Source organism: Typopeltis vanoorti, chromosome 20 (genome assembly GCF_054136105.1).
Source record: "Typopeltis vanoorti isolate ZY-2024b chromosome 20, IOZ_Tvanoo_1.0, whole genome shotgun sequence".
NCBI classification, from domain to species: Eukaryota; Metazoa; Arthropoda; class Arachnida; order Uropygi; family Thelyphonidae; genus Typopeltis; species Typopeltis vanoorti.
Window position 1 is genome coordinate 7,775,523 of NC_143568.1, and position 18,114 is coordinate 7,793,636.

Sequence of the window (18,114 nt, forward strand, 5' to 3'; positions counted from 1 at the left end):
AAGTTGATAAAGTTGACATAGATATCCTGCAGGATGATTTAAATAATCTGGCACTGTGGGAAAAGGAATGACTGTTGGCTAAGGATAAAGAATAATAACAACATTTTGCCATTTAATGTTGCAAAATGAAGAGTATGCACTTTTGGTTTGAAAAGTTGCATATAGTATATCATATTGATGGTATTGGTTGGCAGGAAATTGATGAGGCTAAGGACTTGGGGAAAATGGTGGACAAAGAGTTGAAGTTCAAAGGGAATATTGCAAAAGTTGGTAAAATAGCTGAACATACTTGGATGTTGAAAAACATGCTAACAAGTATATATAAGGAAGTTATTATCCCTCTTTATAAGGATATGATTTGGCCACATCTTTATTACTGCACACAGATTTGGCCACCTGGGTTTCTTGGGGACCAGGAGGTGGTCAAAAAGATTCAGAGATGAGTGAACAAGATGCTGACAGGTCTGTGGAATACTCACTATGAGGATAGGTTTAAAATTTCTGGGTTACAAAGTTTAGTTGATAATCATAAAAGGGGGAACATGATAATAGAAACTTTTAAAATATTAAAAGGGTTTTATAAAATTGATGGAAGTGAAATTTTTCGATATATGACAAATAGAGAACTAGGAGCAATCCATGGAAGTTGTGTAAGAATGCTGCTGGTAGGGATGTGTGGACCAGATTTTTTGCATAGAGAGTGGTGAGTGAGTGGAATGGATCAGAATTATTGGTTGAGTTCCCTGATGGATTCAAGGAGAGGTATAATAGGATTTGTGTGTATGATGGCTGATTTGGATTTCCTGCAATGAATCTCCAGATTGACATTGTAAGATTATTATGGCATCTCCATGGAGAAGCTGTAAAATAATAATAATAATAAAAATAATAATCTTGTTGAGAGTGGGATGATGAATTAGCATGTCACCAGCTTCTTGTCATGTTTTGTTAAGATGTAAAGACTGGATCCCTTTCCAATCAATTCTTGGAATGTTTATAATGCATGATTGGAAAGGCCTAATTTTTCATATTTATAGAATTTAATGTGTTGTTTGTTTTGTGTTCTTCTTCTTTCTTATTTGGATTTTACATCCTCTTTTGCCTAAGCAGGATTATTACAGGTGAAAAAACAGATTTGATATATCTCTGGGTAGATAAGGGAGTCTCAGAAGAACTGAGTCAACTTTTTAATTTTGTGGGTGGTTTGGATGTAGTAGTCTTAATATTGCATTTTTTCAGTTTTCTCTATATTTTCACAGGTAATTTCTCTAATATAAGAATGGCATTACTGCAATCTTTTTTTATTTTGGGTAGCATTCTTGTGAAGAATTCTGATGATTGTTTTCTTGCTGTTACTTTCTTTATATATATATTTTGCTAATTTGAAATTAATTTTTCAGTGACAGGTCATCAGAGCAAATTATTAGAGCTTTATATTTGAGAGTGCTAATGACATTTAGTTTTTGTGATGAAGAGTGGCAGAAGTCTTTGTGTGTATAATGGCCTGTGTGTGCTGGTTTACAGTAGACCAGGAAAGAAAGACAGCCACAGGGAAGATGTGAGACAAGTATATACAGAAAATGAAGTGCATTGTTTTCAATCTCAGTGGTGAAATGAATACCTGTGTTGTTTGTTCATATGGCTTAGGAATGTGTTGAAGTTTGGTGACCATAGGACTAAATGGTAATATATGGCCATATCTTCAGTTTGTAGGTAGAAACTTTGCCACACAAAATAACAGAGCGATATAAGAGGGCTGAGATGTATTCTGTGAAATGCTTTTGCAAAATCCAGCAGAGCAGAATCATCAGATTGCGATAAATGATTTTTCTTTCCTTACCATGCTGGCGACCTTTCTTGCCTGACCCACCTTTCTACTTATATACTTTCCACAATATTTTCTTTTTTTTCAGCTCATGCTTAATGATACTACTCATCCAACTAACTCCTACTTAATTAACCCTCAAAACCTTCAGAATAAAATTTGATATTGCTTTCTCTAGATGTCACTTAACTATCTCCCATGCACTACTAACATCCTTCCCTTGTAGGTTTTTAAGATATGGCACAGCTTGAAGTTTTCTCCTAAGCTTGTCATGATCACCTGCCTTGTAGTTCCACATACACCTATTCTTGAGAGAATATTCCTCAGGTTTTACAATTGTTATGGTCAGTTTTTCCAATTGGAGAGAATGTAGCCAGCTTGGTTAATACCTCTTCTGATCCTATGACCAGGTCAAATACTCTTGCACCCAGAGTTCCCTCCATCACATGCTGCCTCAACTAATTATCTCTCAGTACTTGTATAAATTCTGTTTACTTCTTGTTATGTGATCTTTCTTCCTTCCAATCTACATCTCTATAATTGAAGTTCCCCATAATAATCACTCGACCTGCACATGTACTAATTTGCTGATGTATGCCTTCCAGATCATACCTGAAATCTCCTGGCCTGTAGCAGGAACCAACTATATATTTTGTCTTATTGGCTTCAATCTCATACCAGACGGCTTAAAATGAACAGCCACCCTTCCTTCCACCTGTCTCCCATTCTTTTTGGCTGCAAGTTTTCCCACTAGTTCAGGCCAGAAGAATACAAGCAGGATTTGAAATTGGAAGTGATCACCATTTACTGTTGAGCAGGATAAAACTGAATTTCTTATTGAAATGAAGTGTGTGTGTGTGTGTGTGTGTGTGTGTGTGTGTGTGTGTGTGTGTGTGTGTGTGTGTGTGTGTGTGTGTGTGTGTGTGTGTGTGTGTGTGTGTGTGTGAGAGTGAGAGAGAGAGAGAAAGTTTAAAAAGAATCAATGTTAAGACTCAAATATGCAAATATTATTTAAGATAAAATAAAAGAATTTGAAAACAAAAACCAAACCTTGGAGATTCATTGGCAACTCTAAAGAAAACATTGATTGATTCATCTAAAGAGAAATGTGAGATTGTCTGTAAGGATAATAAAATCAGAAATCCACATGCCTCTTTAGATGTGTGATGACCATTGGAGATGATCAAGGTAACATGAAAACTGAAGATAAAGATATTATAGATGTCTGGAGTAATTACTTTGAAAGACTGATAATGAAACAAGCATTTACAACATGATGGTAGAAAATACTCAACAAGAATGCAATTAGAAATACACATCAATAATTGAAGTAGAAAAAGCCATTAAAAACCTGAAATGTGAAAAGCAGTTGAAGAAGATGATATTTTCAAATTTCTTATCCTACAAATTCTGACTATCATGTCATTCATTATCATTTCATTAGAACAGCTCATCTCTTTAACTCTCCAATACCATGCCAAGACAACACACTTGTCTGCCACATAATTGAAACATTGCTCTCAAATCCATCACTAATAGACACATTTTTCTTCTCAGATCATCTGTGGCAGCCAATACCTATCATTTAATATATATTCATTCTGATCTCTTCATTGCCGAAGTTACACTCTCTGTCATTTCTTCCAGCAAACACTCCTCAAATTTTCTGTCCTGCATATCCCAAATCACAGAATCCCTATATCTCACACTCCTCATTCTCTCCTCTTTCAAATTATTGGATGAGTGTGAGAGTGGAAGGGCAACCGAATTAATGCAAAATAAAAAATAAATAAGAATGAAAACAGAAATAAAGAATATCATCATTAATTAAAAAAAAGAAGTAGAAAGGAAAAAAATACATTGCAGATAAGAAATCTCTTGAAAAGCAATAACTAGAAAACCTATAGGTAATCATAAGCATATGGAAGTCAAAATAGGTATAGAATATCATTAGTGACAGACAGCAATATACAAAAATATGCAGGGAAGAAAGAATTAGAAAGGAAAGTGCTAATGCAGAACAAATTAATAATTTAGACTGAAAACTATAGCTAAGTCAGAGAGCAAACTGAAGTTTAAAAAAGAAAAAAAAAAGAAAAAGAAAACTAGAGGAACAGCAATCAAATATTCATCACATGTAGAACTAGAGAACTAATCTTGTATGTTAATAATATAGAGTCATATTATGGTTCTCTTTTACCAGGGATGAAAGGAAATAAATCTTATAAAAAGCTTTTCTTTCTGGTTTGTTAAAAAAAAAAAAATTACATCATATATATGAATAAAGTTGTTTAAAGATGATATTTTATGTCATACAATATCACTGTTTTAATTTATGACATAAATTTTCAATTTTTCAATCTTAAATTTCTTAACATAAAATTATAACGTTATGCAAAATGAGAATTATATGAAGCTTTGTTGTTTTATTAACATTTACAAATACAATGAATAATTCATTTTGTTTGTGTTCTAATGAATAAGGTTATTAAGCTTAATAATCCAATTCATTTTGTGATTGATAAAGTAAACAGCCCTATTACAGCATTAGTAGTTCTCTATGCAGCCAAGTTATTGGCTCTGACAGACCACTGAGACCATAAGGGGAAGATGAGATGAAGTGAGATAAAGTAAACAGTGTAAATTTATCGTTTTGACTCACCTTTATTTGGCTTATACCTCCTTTTTCCTTTAAAATAAATCATATCATCATTTAATATTCGCTGCTGATGTCTTTTTTGTAGTTTCCAGACATACAGGATAATAATGACCATTATAAATATCAGTAATAACCCTAATCCAATTGCAACATCTAAAAAAAAAAAAAAGTAAAAATGTACTTTGCAAAGAAGAAACACTGTAAAAGAGCAAATCATATTATTATTATTATTACTAATAGAGGATCTCCATGTAATGGAAGTGGGTAAGCAATCCTTACACTCATTTAGTTTTTAACAGTTTGTTCCACGCTTAACTCTAAGTCTCACGAAGAAAGCATTTTTTGCAGAAGTATACACAGATTCTTTTTTTCCTGCTGAAAACTTGTATTCATTACTAAGAGCCCATGAACATATATGATCAATTGTATAATGTTGTAACAAACATATGCTCTTACAACATGAGGGTTATTTCTTTTCAGTAACTTTCATGGCACATGAATGATAGAAAATGACAGAAAAATTGAAAGAAAGTCATCAATACAGAGAGCATTAATTACTGTGGATGAAGCTGTTCAGCAATTGAGTTTACTTTGATCACACAGAGTATTAACACTTAAGACAAAGCTTTTGGAATATCCTTCTCATAGCAAACCTGAATGAGATACTGCCAAGAGGAGGGCTCTCACTCAGATTTGGAAGATTTGACTAGAGAGAAAGTTTTTAACATAAAGAAGAGAAGATGTCCCTGAGGGCTAAACTGTAAAGGTCTTTTAATATACCATATCTCTAGGCTGTGTCATTAGCTTTTTCCATGTCAAAGAAAACTGAAACCAAAGCATATTGCATGTTGGAGAAAAGATTACTACTTTTCAGATACCACAGAGGTCAGGTATTAATCATAACTATTTTCTCCAAGATCTTACAAAGACAGCTAGTCAGGGCAATAGGATGGTAAATGATTGCTAGTACCAGATCTTTTCCAGGCTTTGGGAAGGCAATAACAATTGCTTTATGTCATGAATCAAGACACCTCCTCAATAAGTATTGTGTTGTATAATAAGAGAAGGAGATCCAAAGAAGATGGTGTAAGATCTTTCATCATCTCATAATGGATGTTATCAGGCTCTAGGGCAATGGCAAAGAAGAGAAGAAGTGTGTTTTGCAGTTCCTCCTTAATGAATGTCTGATTGTACACCTTTAGTCTATTTGAAGAGAAGATTAGCTTCTGTTTGTTGTTCCTTGAATATCAAAAATTCAGAATATGAAGCTCTTGCTGAGATTCTTCTAGCAGAACACACCTCAAAAGTGTCTGTAAATGTTTTGGATTCAACTTTACATCCATTATGTTCTAGGATGTCTCGTACAGAAAGATCTTGATATAATCAGGATTCTGACTAACTTATGAGTTTCAATGTAAGAATTTCTCTATTCCTTTGACTTATTTGATTTCCAAGAGGTTGAGAGCTGGATTGTGTTTGGTATCAAAACTTCCCAACTGATTTTGGGAAGTTTGGATGGCAGTGTTCATCTCATTCTCTAGAAAAATGTATCAAATATTTTTCCAGATAAATTGGCATGCTATATTCTTGTTTTTTTCCATTACTTATTTCAGGCTCGTAAATGATCTAAAGTTGAGATTGATGCTCTAAAACCTGCCCTGTTCTTTTGGCTGATAGAAATTTAATATATTGTTTATTCTGCCATCTATAATTTTTATGAAAAGCTTATAGAGAATTGGGTGAAGAGTTATATGTCTATAATTTCTAATCTATGGTTTATTACTTTTCTTATATAGAAGGATGATTTTTTTTTTTTTTTTTTTTTGGTATTCATCTTTTAGAAGTTCCTTCTGTTTTTAAACACTCAGTATATAGTTCTGCTAGTTTTCTATGCAAGAGATCCTCTCCATTTTTCAACTTTTCTATTAGTATTTCATCAAGTCCAGTTGCCTTTCTATTTTCATCATTTTTGTAAGTGAATGTTTTACTTCATCATCTTGAACTGCATATTCACTGTAGTTTTCAATATTCTTTTCTCTATTGTTGTTCTCTATTCTGTATATAGTTTTTGATAAAATTTAGCTATATCTCCAGAATATATGTTATGTTTGTAATCAGTATTCCATTTTCATCTTTTACACCAATCATATAAAGATTACCTGCATTACCAACAAGTTTTATTGTTTCACTGTCACATCACTGTCATTTTCTATTGCTCTTCTTGCTGGCCTGGTTGGCCGAGTGGTTAGTGTATCTACTCTCCAGCCAAACAGCTGCAGGTTCAAATCCTGCAGTGGGCATAGATGTTTGTGGTTTCTATGGAAATGCTAGTGGTGGTAAGCGGTAGATGGCGTTGGTGTAGTTGCGGTTAGTTGTAGTTGGAGAGTTATAGAGTAGGCGCCTTCCCTTAATGAGTCTTTGGACTCCCTGGAAGTATGTAATATTACTTAAGTAATAATACTCTATCATTTTTGTATTGAAATGTCTTATATTCTCTCTTATCTTTTTCTTTATTGTTTTGCAAAGTTCATTATATTCTGTATTCCTTACACTACATGCATTTAGTGTGTTGCCCAAATATGACAATAATCAACTGAGAAGGAGAGCAGAAATAATTAATAGCAAGATGGCTGAGAACTATGAGGCAAAGCAGGTTCAATTTGTGAATCTGTGGAGTGAATTTGAAGGAGAGCTGGAATGGTTTTAAAGTTGATGCATTGCATTTCAATGGGTTGGGCATTGAGCATTTGGAAAGGCTATTGTTTGCTGAGAAGGCACAAAATCAAGAAGTAAATGTAACCCATGATCAAAGGATACTTGTGAAGTAGGATAGAACAGCCAAATGGATTACACATCAGGGGAAATATGAATACATGGTTGTGGCAGGACAAACTGATGGAATACATAAAGGTGAGGATGAGATAGGTATGAATGGAAATCAGAGAGAGAGAGGTGTGATATACTGGCTAGAGTAGAGAATGTTGGTACTGGTAGAATGGTCTCAAAGACATTATTATTATTAATATGTAACCTCCATGGAGTCAGAGACTCATCGTGGGAGGTACACACCATTGCATACAATGCTCATTCAACCATGCCTCAAACTGATTCAATGTGTCTACATTCACAACCCAATCAGGAAATACATTTCACTCACCAACCACTCTCCATACAAAGAACCTGCATTATTGCACGTCCTGAATTACTATTCGGGACATCAAGGAAGTCATAAGAATCATTGTCTGTCACACTACTTCTTAAATTCATTCATTGTCTGCACTCTCACCACTCTCTCAGGCAATGTATTCCATGCTCCTACAACTCAGTCTCTCTATTTCCACTTAATAAAACTATTACTCACACCTTTTCTTTTTGCAACTTCTAGGGATGACCTGTTATTCTTGTCCCCCCCACCACCACCTGTACCACCATGTGGAAAATCTCCCCACTGTCCATCTGGTAAATCTCCTCTCAACAGCTTAATTATCTCACACATCCCTTTATCTTATAACACCTCAACTCTGCAGATTACATGCCCTCAGTCTATCCACATAATCCACATTCTGCAGTCCTAGTGCTTTGCTTATAAAGCAGTAGGTGCTGGTACTCATTCTTTGTTAGTAGGAAAAATTGAAAATTAAAAGAATATGAAAAGAAAACTAAAAGATTATTTACTAATATTTTTACTTCACAGTCTGATAATGTTTTTGGAATAAGTACAGCAAATTAACACACAGTTTATTAATTATAACTATATAGTACAATATATAAAAAAATAAGTAAAATGCATATGATAATTTTTAATAAAAATTTTATATAGCAAATATAAATATGTTTTTTATAGCAAATAGTGAAAAATGTAAATGTCATTAAATAACTAAGCTTATATGTATACAAGGTAAATGTGTAAAAAATGACTGAATATTACAAATTTCTAAATGTACCACATCTGTATGTCACACCTTGCTGCTAATAAAGATGCTAGTACACCATGCCATTACGTATCACAAAAAAAGCACTGCTAATCAGAAAGCCAATTTCCAATCCAATTCACACCCAATATCTAATCCCATACTTTGAAACTTAAATATCGACTTATCAACATGGCATGAAATCCAAAAAAAATGTGTTTGTTTATTCATGTGTGTGTGTGTGGGGGGGTTCCCTCATCACCATTACTTTATTACAAAAGACAACTAGATTACTAAAAGAAGAGCACTTCTTAACAAATTCATGACAACTTTCATAAATAATATTACCTTCAATTACCCAATTCTGTATATCAGACTTTCTAATTTTTCCAAAATCTTAACCACATTACTCTATAGTTTGATACCTCCAATCTACCATCACCCTAATATAATGATGCTATCTCACTCTCCTCCCATTGCTTAGGGACATGTCCACTTGTAGGACCATCATTTAGTAGCCAGGTCAGAGTTCCTTGGAACATTTCTTAAAACATATGTGAAATCTCATCCACTTCCACTACCTTAATGTTAGCATTTGTAATACATTCCTCTTATTCACTTCCAATCCTTCAACCCTCCCCACTTGATTACCATCTCCATCACTGGTTTGCAATCAATTCTCTTTGGAATGCAGTGCTGGCCTCCTTTCACATTCCATTCTTTTTCCTAACTGCACTAGTTACTTTCCTAGCTTGTGCCTTAAAAGAGAGAGGTGGAAAACATTTGCATGAGGAATTATATTCCTGATGCAACAGTTCTGCATCTCTCTCTCTCTCTCTCACTTTATACTTTTCCATAACTTTACTTTTTCATTTTCAAATCAAGTCTGATTTCCCGAGTTATTCATTTGAGTCCAAATCTATCACTTTATCTTCTTCACTTTGAGGTATGCAATTTTTCCACTGGTGCTAGCAAGTATTTCTTACTAGGCTCTCATGCACTACTGATCTCTCTCTTACTTCAAATTCTTTCATCTACTGTACTACCCAAACTGGTTTCTCAGAGTATTATAATTCCTAGGTCCTTAATACTTTCATGTGTCTTTTTATCTTCAGAATCAAGACTACATGATTATTCTCCCCCAACTGGGGGAGAGTATGATATCTCAGTTATATTTCAGATCCTTTGATGCTATGAACAAATCCAAAAACTCTTAATCCTCATGTCTTCTATTCCCAACCCCCCCTTCTCCCCACATGCATGCGCACCATGAATGATATAATCACGTAATCACAAGAAAGATATTTATTTAACCAAATATTTCGGTCTGGAAATAGCAGACCATCGTCAGTGGTATTACAAGAACAGTTTAAAAAATACAAGCTAGAATACTAACAATAGATCGTTAAAATTAGAACATGGCGCGTGATGTTATATCACTAAGTATGAAACGGAATATTTTGAAGTAGAAACATGATTGAATTTGCTATTTAAAAAAAAAAAAAAAAAAAAAAAAAATTAATGAGTAATCTTGATTAGACTTTCCCGGATTTTTGATATAGATATACAGTCATTAAGATTCAGGTTGGGGCGATGGAGCAAGGCCTCCACGCTTTCCCTGAACAAACGCTCGAACCTATAACGGGATCTATGTAAGAGGCGAGTCTTGGACCAAAGGATGCTGTGGTCAGTTTTAATCCCGTGTTGAGCCAATCCAGACTTTTCAGGTTTGTTGTGAAGAATGGATGATTGATGTTCTTGGATTCTTTTTTCAAGAGAACGTCCAGTTTGTCCAAAATAAGAGATTTTCTGGAATTTGATAAACTCCAGAAAGAGATAAAGTTGAGCGTTTGTCTTTAGGAGAAGGAAAATGAGAAGACAATTTGTTAATAGGTGAATACATAGTTGTTAAATCATATTTCTTTAAAATTCTTGTGATAGGTTCTGAAATACTGGAGATATAAGGAATAGGCACTCGACGTGTTGAAACTTTGTTGTTTTGTGGAGGATTATAAGAATTGAGAAGACGTTGAGTACTTTTTTCAGAAAAGCCATTGAGTTACGTGATTATATCATTCAGTCTTATGTCGCAAGTATCCTTGAAACAACAAATTCTTAGCATGCACACCATGTTGCTTAAAGCATTTGCCCCTCAAGAATTCCAGAAATTCACTTCCCTTATTACTGTATGCTGTTTCTTCTGTCCAATTTATTCATTGCTATAGTTAAAATTTTGATATCTATAGCTCAGTCAATTTTAGCAAAGTCCTTTTGTTGAAAAGAATGGATCAAATCCTTTCTAGGATGTGAAGAATCTTTATCAGGGCTTTTCAACTAAAGATGAGCTAGTTTGTCTCAAACAAAAGCAGCTACAGGATTTTCTCTCTTGGAAACTCAGGTTGTTCTTCCTGCAAAAAGGCAAAACAAACCAGCAAAACACACAACATTTATGAAATTTACACAGAAAAATATATGTTTAAGTATAACACTTACCACCTTAATATGGTTACAAAAACCAATCAGGGAAGGGTGTGGACTTTTAGGGCATATAAGTAATGCAGATCGCCTAAACATTGTCCACTCATCACCCTCTATATTCCCCAGTCTATAGCAACATTCCATCAAATATCCTGTCCTGCTACCTCTGCCATACACCATACACTCTCAAAGTAATTTCCTGCTGATTCATTACTCTGAGAGGACACACCTCATCACTTACCATAAGTAACATTCCACTACCTCAATTACCCTCTCTATCCTGCCAAAATCAAGTATAGTATATCCATGGATTCAAAAGATGAAGCCTTAAACACGTTCACCATCTCTGCATTCACCACACTCAAAAGCAATGTATTCCAATCAGCCATTACTCTCCATATAAAAATCTATCCCCCCACCCCCATGCTCTCACCCTCCTTATACAGTTTTCAGGGAATGGCCTCTGTTTCTCCTGTCTCTCACTATTCTATGAAATGCCTCTTCCACATTAATCTAGTAATAACCTCTTACCAACTTATAATCATAATCTCAATCACATCCCCATCCCTCCTCCTGTCCATCAGAAACTACCTTGATCAATCATCTCTTGACTCTTTCCAATGTCATACTCTTCTGAAAACCAGTAACTCAATCTACGCACAGTAATCCATACCATCTTTACCTCTAAATGTCGGTATCCTCTGCATCACTGCCATAATCCATTGTGCTGTACTCAAAATTTTAGGTTCTTATCCACCATCACCCTAGGTCTCTTATCTTCTCTGCCTCCTCTAAGATATTCTCCCGCCCCATCAAATGTAGGCATTCATTTTGCTTCCTGAATTTTAAAATCTTACACTCTACAACACAGAACTGTTAACCCCACTGATTTGCCTATTAACACAGTCTATGCAAATCTTCTTGTAAAGCCATATCTACTCTACCATACTCTGAATTCCCAACTCTGCATCATTTGCAAACAACTGTATATCAAAATTCAAACCTTTTCCATTATCACTAACATACAAATTAAACAGAAAAGCCCCCAAAACAGACCGTTAGGGTACACCATTAATGACTTTACTCTTCCAGAATATTGCTCCCTAATACACAACTTGCTAATAGCTATCAGACAGCCTAATGATCTTCAGTAAACCATGCTTTGCTGATACCAATAATCTGCAGACAGACTGACTCCATTATTGCCATCAATCCAATTCATTTATTTTATTTCTAAGATTACTTACACATCTTCCCCCATACTCCCCTTGACTCAGTGATATACGATATATATCCTTCCCTCTCCCAAGCAAATGTTTCCACAAGAGACTACCAATGCTACCATCAATCCCCAGTAACTCGAGTTTCCCTGCCCTAACACTCTCTCACTTGTACCTCTGCCAATGCCTACATCCGTCCACATTCAAAAGCAGCCCATCTCTTATGTAGCTCGTTTCTATCATCAAATGACCACAGAAGCCATCACAAATTTGAAAAGATATTTCTGTAGTCAATAGCAATGAAGCATTTTATAATTTTAAGACCTCAGCCCTACAACTAAACCTACCTCTAGCCCCAGAGAGTACTTGTTAGAACTAATTTCTTGTTTTTTCTATTAATTTTTTTTAAATGAATTTTTTTCCTGAGGTTTATGACAAGAATTTTGTGTGCTGAATCCAGCAAAATATGTGGATTTAATAAATTCATAGTTAATTTTGTCGTAACATGATGTTGTAAGTTAAGAACATCAAAATATACCACATACAACTACTTTTACTTTGACATGACTCACTGAGTACTTTTAATTTAAAAATTAATAGCACTAACTTTTCAGTGAATATTAACTCACACTTCTCTTACTCCAGTGAAATATGTTCTTATTTGTTACAGTGATCGTGCAACAAATAAAAACATATGAAAAAACAAACAAACAGTAATATGATAGCAAAATCCTTGATCAGTCCTGTCTTATTTCTTAAAAAAGATGTACTTCACTTCCTTTTATTTTTGATAATACTCAGATCTCTAGGCAAGATACATTTCTCTTTTTCTTCTTAGGCTGTATACCTCTGTCCTTTCCTAGCACAAACACATCATACTTCATATGGTATAACATTCAAACATGATAAATCATCTCTTATCTGATTAAGCTTTTCTTCCTTTTTTTTTTGTTTTTAAATGATGATGAAACAACTCAATTGTTTATTTGTTTCCTTCTTTCTACACAATCAGGATAGAAAGCTAGACATTTACCGAGAGGCCATTTAAAATTTTGTAGCCGTTCTTTCTTTTCAATCTGTTGTTAGTTCATCTGATTCTTCGACAATAAATACACATACGTACATGCTGTTCTTCTTGTCTACAGTCAAAATTTGTTGTTCTGTGATCATCAGTTTTAAATTAGCACTTGTTTCACTTAATGAATAACAATGTTACTATATGATATATGAATAACAGCAGAAATGAAGTTTATGAGAAAAACTGCAAAGTATACCCTATTTGATCACAAAAGAAACGAAGATATTATGAAAGAATTAAACCAAGAACCAGTAATTGAAAAAATTATAAAATATAAACATAAATGGATGGAACACGTTCAAAGAATGAAAACAGAAAGATTACCAAAACAAGCCTTAAAGTACAAGCCATTAGGAAAAAGAAAACCAGGACGTCCTCTTAAATGATTCAACGATGACTTTTAAGGCCGGAACAGGCCATACTAGGCCTAAATCCTTGATACGTATGATGATGATGACGATGATGATGACTATATGATATAATGAGCAACCTTGCAGAACGAAACCTACAACATTATGGTTTGGCCAAGATGTATTATTTTTCTAAATAAAAAGGTCAATGTACCATAACTTTATTTCCCATATGTCTCTTTGAAGATTCACTACACTTAAGTTGTACTTAAAAAAAAAAAAAATGTATAAATATGTGAGCACAACTAACTGTCAACAGTTTAGAAATAATCATTTTGAAAATGCATTATAATAAGAGAGCGATAAACCAAGGAGTCCAACAGGGATGTTCCCTCTCAGCAACCCTTTTTAATATTTACCTAAATGAAATAATAATAAAATGGAGTAAGAATTTACATCAAGGAATTAAACTTTCACCTACAGTTAACTTAAACACTCTCCTCTTTGCAGACGACCAAATAATAATTACAAATTCTGAAGATAACTTACAGAAAGCTATTTTAAATCTAAATGAGATATCCAAAGATTATGGTATGATAACATCAACGGAAAAATCAAAAACTATGGCTTTTAAAGGAGAAGATCCAGCAAGAACTAAAATAGTAATAGATAACAAGATTTTAGAACAGGTGAATTCATTTAACATACCTAGGTTGTATGATTACATATGAAAATGAAAAAGATATAAACATAAAAATTGCAAAATATTTAAAAATAACAGGTGTGATTAACTCTATATTGAAACCAAACCTAGTTCAAAAACAAACCAGACTAAAAGTATACAATACATTAACCCTACCAGTCCTAATGTATGGAAGTGAAATCTGGAAAATAAAACAAAAAGACAAACAAAGATTAATAACAGCTGAAATGAAGTTTATGAGAAAAATTGCAAAGTTGACTCTATTTGATCACAAAAGAAATGAAGAAATTATGCAAGAATTAAACCATGAATTAGTAATAGAAAAAATTAAAAATATAAACATAAATGGATGGAACTGTTCAAAGAACGAAAACAGAAAGATTACCAAAACAAGCCTTAAAGTACAAGCCATTAGGAAAAAGAAAACCAGGACATCCTCTTAAAAGATTCAACGATGACTTCTAAGGCCAGAACACGCCACTCTAGGCCTAAATCATCATCAAAGGCATGATGATGATGAAAATGTATTAATTGCATTCCACTTATTCATCTGAATGTCATCATTCCATGTGCACACCATTAGGACTGTTATGTTTGTATGCAAATATAAGGAGTATTCAAAATAAGACAGCTGAGTCAGTATGCCCAAAGATGGATTGTTGTAAGTGAAAAGAGGTTGTCTGAGGATAATGTGATTTTGGGAATAGAAATGGAAGGATATACAATTTTCTGGAATGATAGGCAGATGAAAACATGATGGAGAGTACTGTTAATGATTGCAGAATTATTATTACCCAAGACCCCATGGAGTCAAAGACTCATCTGGGAGGTCCTTTTATCATACACACAGCTCATCATACTGTGCTTTAAACACATTCAAATTCTCTGCTGACACCATACTCTCAGGCAAGGCATTCCAATCATTCACAACTCTGCATGAAAAAAACCTGCTTCTCACTCCCCCTACTCACACCCTCTTTATACAGTTTCCAGGGATGACCTCTGGTTCCCTGCTGATCTCCCACTATTTTCTGAAGAACCTCTCCAGCATTGATCCTATAACAACCCCTTACCAACTTGTAGGTCTCTATCATATCTCCTCCTCTTCCTCCTGTCCACCAGACTCTGCAAGTTGCATCTTCTCAATCGTTCCTCATACTCGACATTCCAGAAGTTAGAAACTACCTTAGTCAGTCACCTCTGGTCCCTTTCCAACATCTTTTCATCCTTCTGAAAACCAGGTGACCAAATCTGGGCACAATAGTCCATGCGTGGCCTAATCAAAGCCTTATACAATGGAACAAGAATCTCCCTACTTCTATAAGTCAGTGTCCTCCGCATCATTTCCAAAAGCCTTTGTGTTGTCTTCACAATTTTGGCTATGTGTCCCCTAAATTTCAGATCCTTATCCACTATTCACCCCCAGATCTCATATTTCCTCCACCTCCGACAGTATATCCTCACCAAGCATAAATTCTGCATCCCATCTTTGTTTTACAAATTTTAAAACCTTACATTTTGTAACACTGAACTCGCACCCCCATTCCCATGCCTATTCACTCAATTTATTCAAGTCTTCTTGTAAGGCCACAACATCTTCTCTACTCTTCATGGTTCGTCCCAACTTTGCATCATCTGCAAACAACTGAACATCTCCATCCAAATCTCTGCCAATATCATTAATGTACAAGTGAAACAGTAGTGGCCTTAAAACAAACCCCTGAGGCACACCACTAATAACTTTCCTTTTCCTGGATATCGCTTCGCCCATACACAACTTGTTGATACCTATCAGATAGCCAGTCTCCAATCCAATGCACCAATCTAATATCCAACCCCATCTGCTCTAGTTTGACTATCAACAATTGTGTCCACAAAGTGTGGAAGTTAATAGCACATGTGCAGATTTTGAATCTGTGTGGTGTAAAATTAAAATTAACAGGCTAGTATATCTGATAGGATGCTGTTATAGGCCAAGAATGTAAGAAGACTGCTTGTGAAATGTTTAGACAAATTGGTTGGGCATGTAAAAAGAATATGATCTTGTTTCAAGATTTTAATTACAGGAATATAGAATGGAAGGAGGAGATAGCATATAGGAACGAGAGTAAGTTTATTGAATTTCTGAGGGATGAGTATTTTAAGCAGCATGTGATTGAAGCAACTAGAGGCTTTAATGTTTTCAATTTGGTGCTTTAATGTTTTCAATTTGGTGATAAGTTCAAAAGATGTAGTTGTTAATGAGTTATTAACAGTGCCATCAGTTGGCACGAGAAGTCATGTTTGGGAAATGGTGAAACAAGAAAAAGTTACAGTGAAAAAAAGATATATGTGGAATTATAAAGTGAGTGATTATGGGAAGTTCTGTAGTCAACTAGCATCAACATGCTGGATAGATGGCCTATGGAGAAATGATGTTGATAATGCATGGAAATTCATAAGGCAGTATCTGACACAAGCGACATATAACTGCATTCCAAGAGTTATGCAAGTAATTAGAGTAGGAGTGAAATGGATGAACAGTGGAATCAATCAAGCAAGTGTTGGAAAAGAAAATATTATGGAGGAGGTACAAGTCAGTTTGTGGGGATCAGATTCATGAAGAGCATAAACTGCAAGGTAGAAATTTGAGAAGCATATTAAATATGTGCAGAATGAGAGGAGACTGGCTGGTCAGGCCAAGATAATTCAAGGGAATTCTTCCTCTATATGGCAAGCAAAAATAATTATGCTAGGTTGACACTGGTGGATACCCATAGCAGCAGAGTGACTGTTGCAAAGGGTATAGAGGAGTTATTAAATGATCACTTGATTAGCATATATATATATATATGTTACGTGCAAATTGTGAAATCGCACAATTCACAGAACGCACAACACTTTTGCTCATTCCGTGAATTGTGTAGAATTTTGCACAATTCATGAAATGAGCAGAAAACGTAATACTCAATTCATGTATTGGGTGCATCTCATGATAAACTGGTGAAGAGCATTTCTTATTGATTGTTGCTGAAAGTTGACTTGTGGCTTATATAATATGTGACGATTAGGTTTTAAACATCCATATTTGTTAAATTTTAGATCCCTACATCCAAAATGGAACCTAACCTAACCTAAGGTTAGTTTAGGTTAGGTTAGGGCCCAATTCATGAAATAAGCAGAAAAAGTAATGCTCATTTCATAAATTGTGCAAAATTCTACACATTCCACGAACTGTACAAGTGCATTATACAGTTCATGGAATGCGCAAAAATGTTGCGCATTCCGTGAATTGTGCGATTTCACAATTTGCATGTAACATATATATCATACTGGTGTAAATGATGACAGGAGGAGAAAGAATTAGAGATGTATCAGGTGTTGATTGGGTTAGATGTTAATAAGCTTTTGAGAATGGATGACATATCACCATGTATTTTTAAGGAATGTGCACAACAGTTGGCTATGTCCTTGATTTAGTTATTTAATGAAGATCTTGCAGTTAGTAAGGTTTTGAAGGAATGGAAAGAAGGCAAAATAGTGCCACTTTACAAGCATGGTTTGAAGACAGAAGTTTTCAATTATAGACCAGTTTGTATAACTGCAGTTGTAGTCAAGGTGTTGGAGAGATTGGTAAAAAAAATAGAATACAGGATTAGGTTGATGGACATAGCATTCTTTATGATGGTCAGAATGGATTTGTGAAGGGTAGGTCTTATTTTAGCAACTTACTTGCATTTTAAGAAAAGGTAATGAGTGTGGTAGATAAAGGAGATTCATATACAGTGATATTCTTGGACTTTGCAAAAACATGTGATAGATTACTACATGATAAGTTGGTGTACAAATTGCAGTGGATGGGGATAAATAGCATATTGGCTAGATGGATTGATGATTGGCTCTCTGAACAA

The 18,114-nt window shown here is 34.6% G+C and overlaps 1 protein-coding gene across 7 annotated transcripts in view; it reads right to left on the minus strand.

Moving 5' to 3' along the window:
* The window catches only part of axo (axotactin), a 927,649-nt gene that overhangs the window by 108,863 nt on the left and 800,672 nt on the right, over positions 1-18,114 (minus strand). For 6 of the 7 annotated variants that reach the window (XM_090410025.1, XM_090410024.1, XM_090410023.1 and 3 more), the window contains one exon: positions 4,488-4,637. In XM_090410025.1, the coding sequence (XP_090266151.1) occupies positions 4,488-4,637 (150 nt within the window). Of the gene's footprint in view, positions 1-4,487; positions 4,638-18,114 lie in introns of those variants that run through there. The other variant, XM_090410029.1, reaches the window with a different exon arrangement.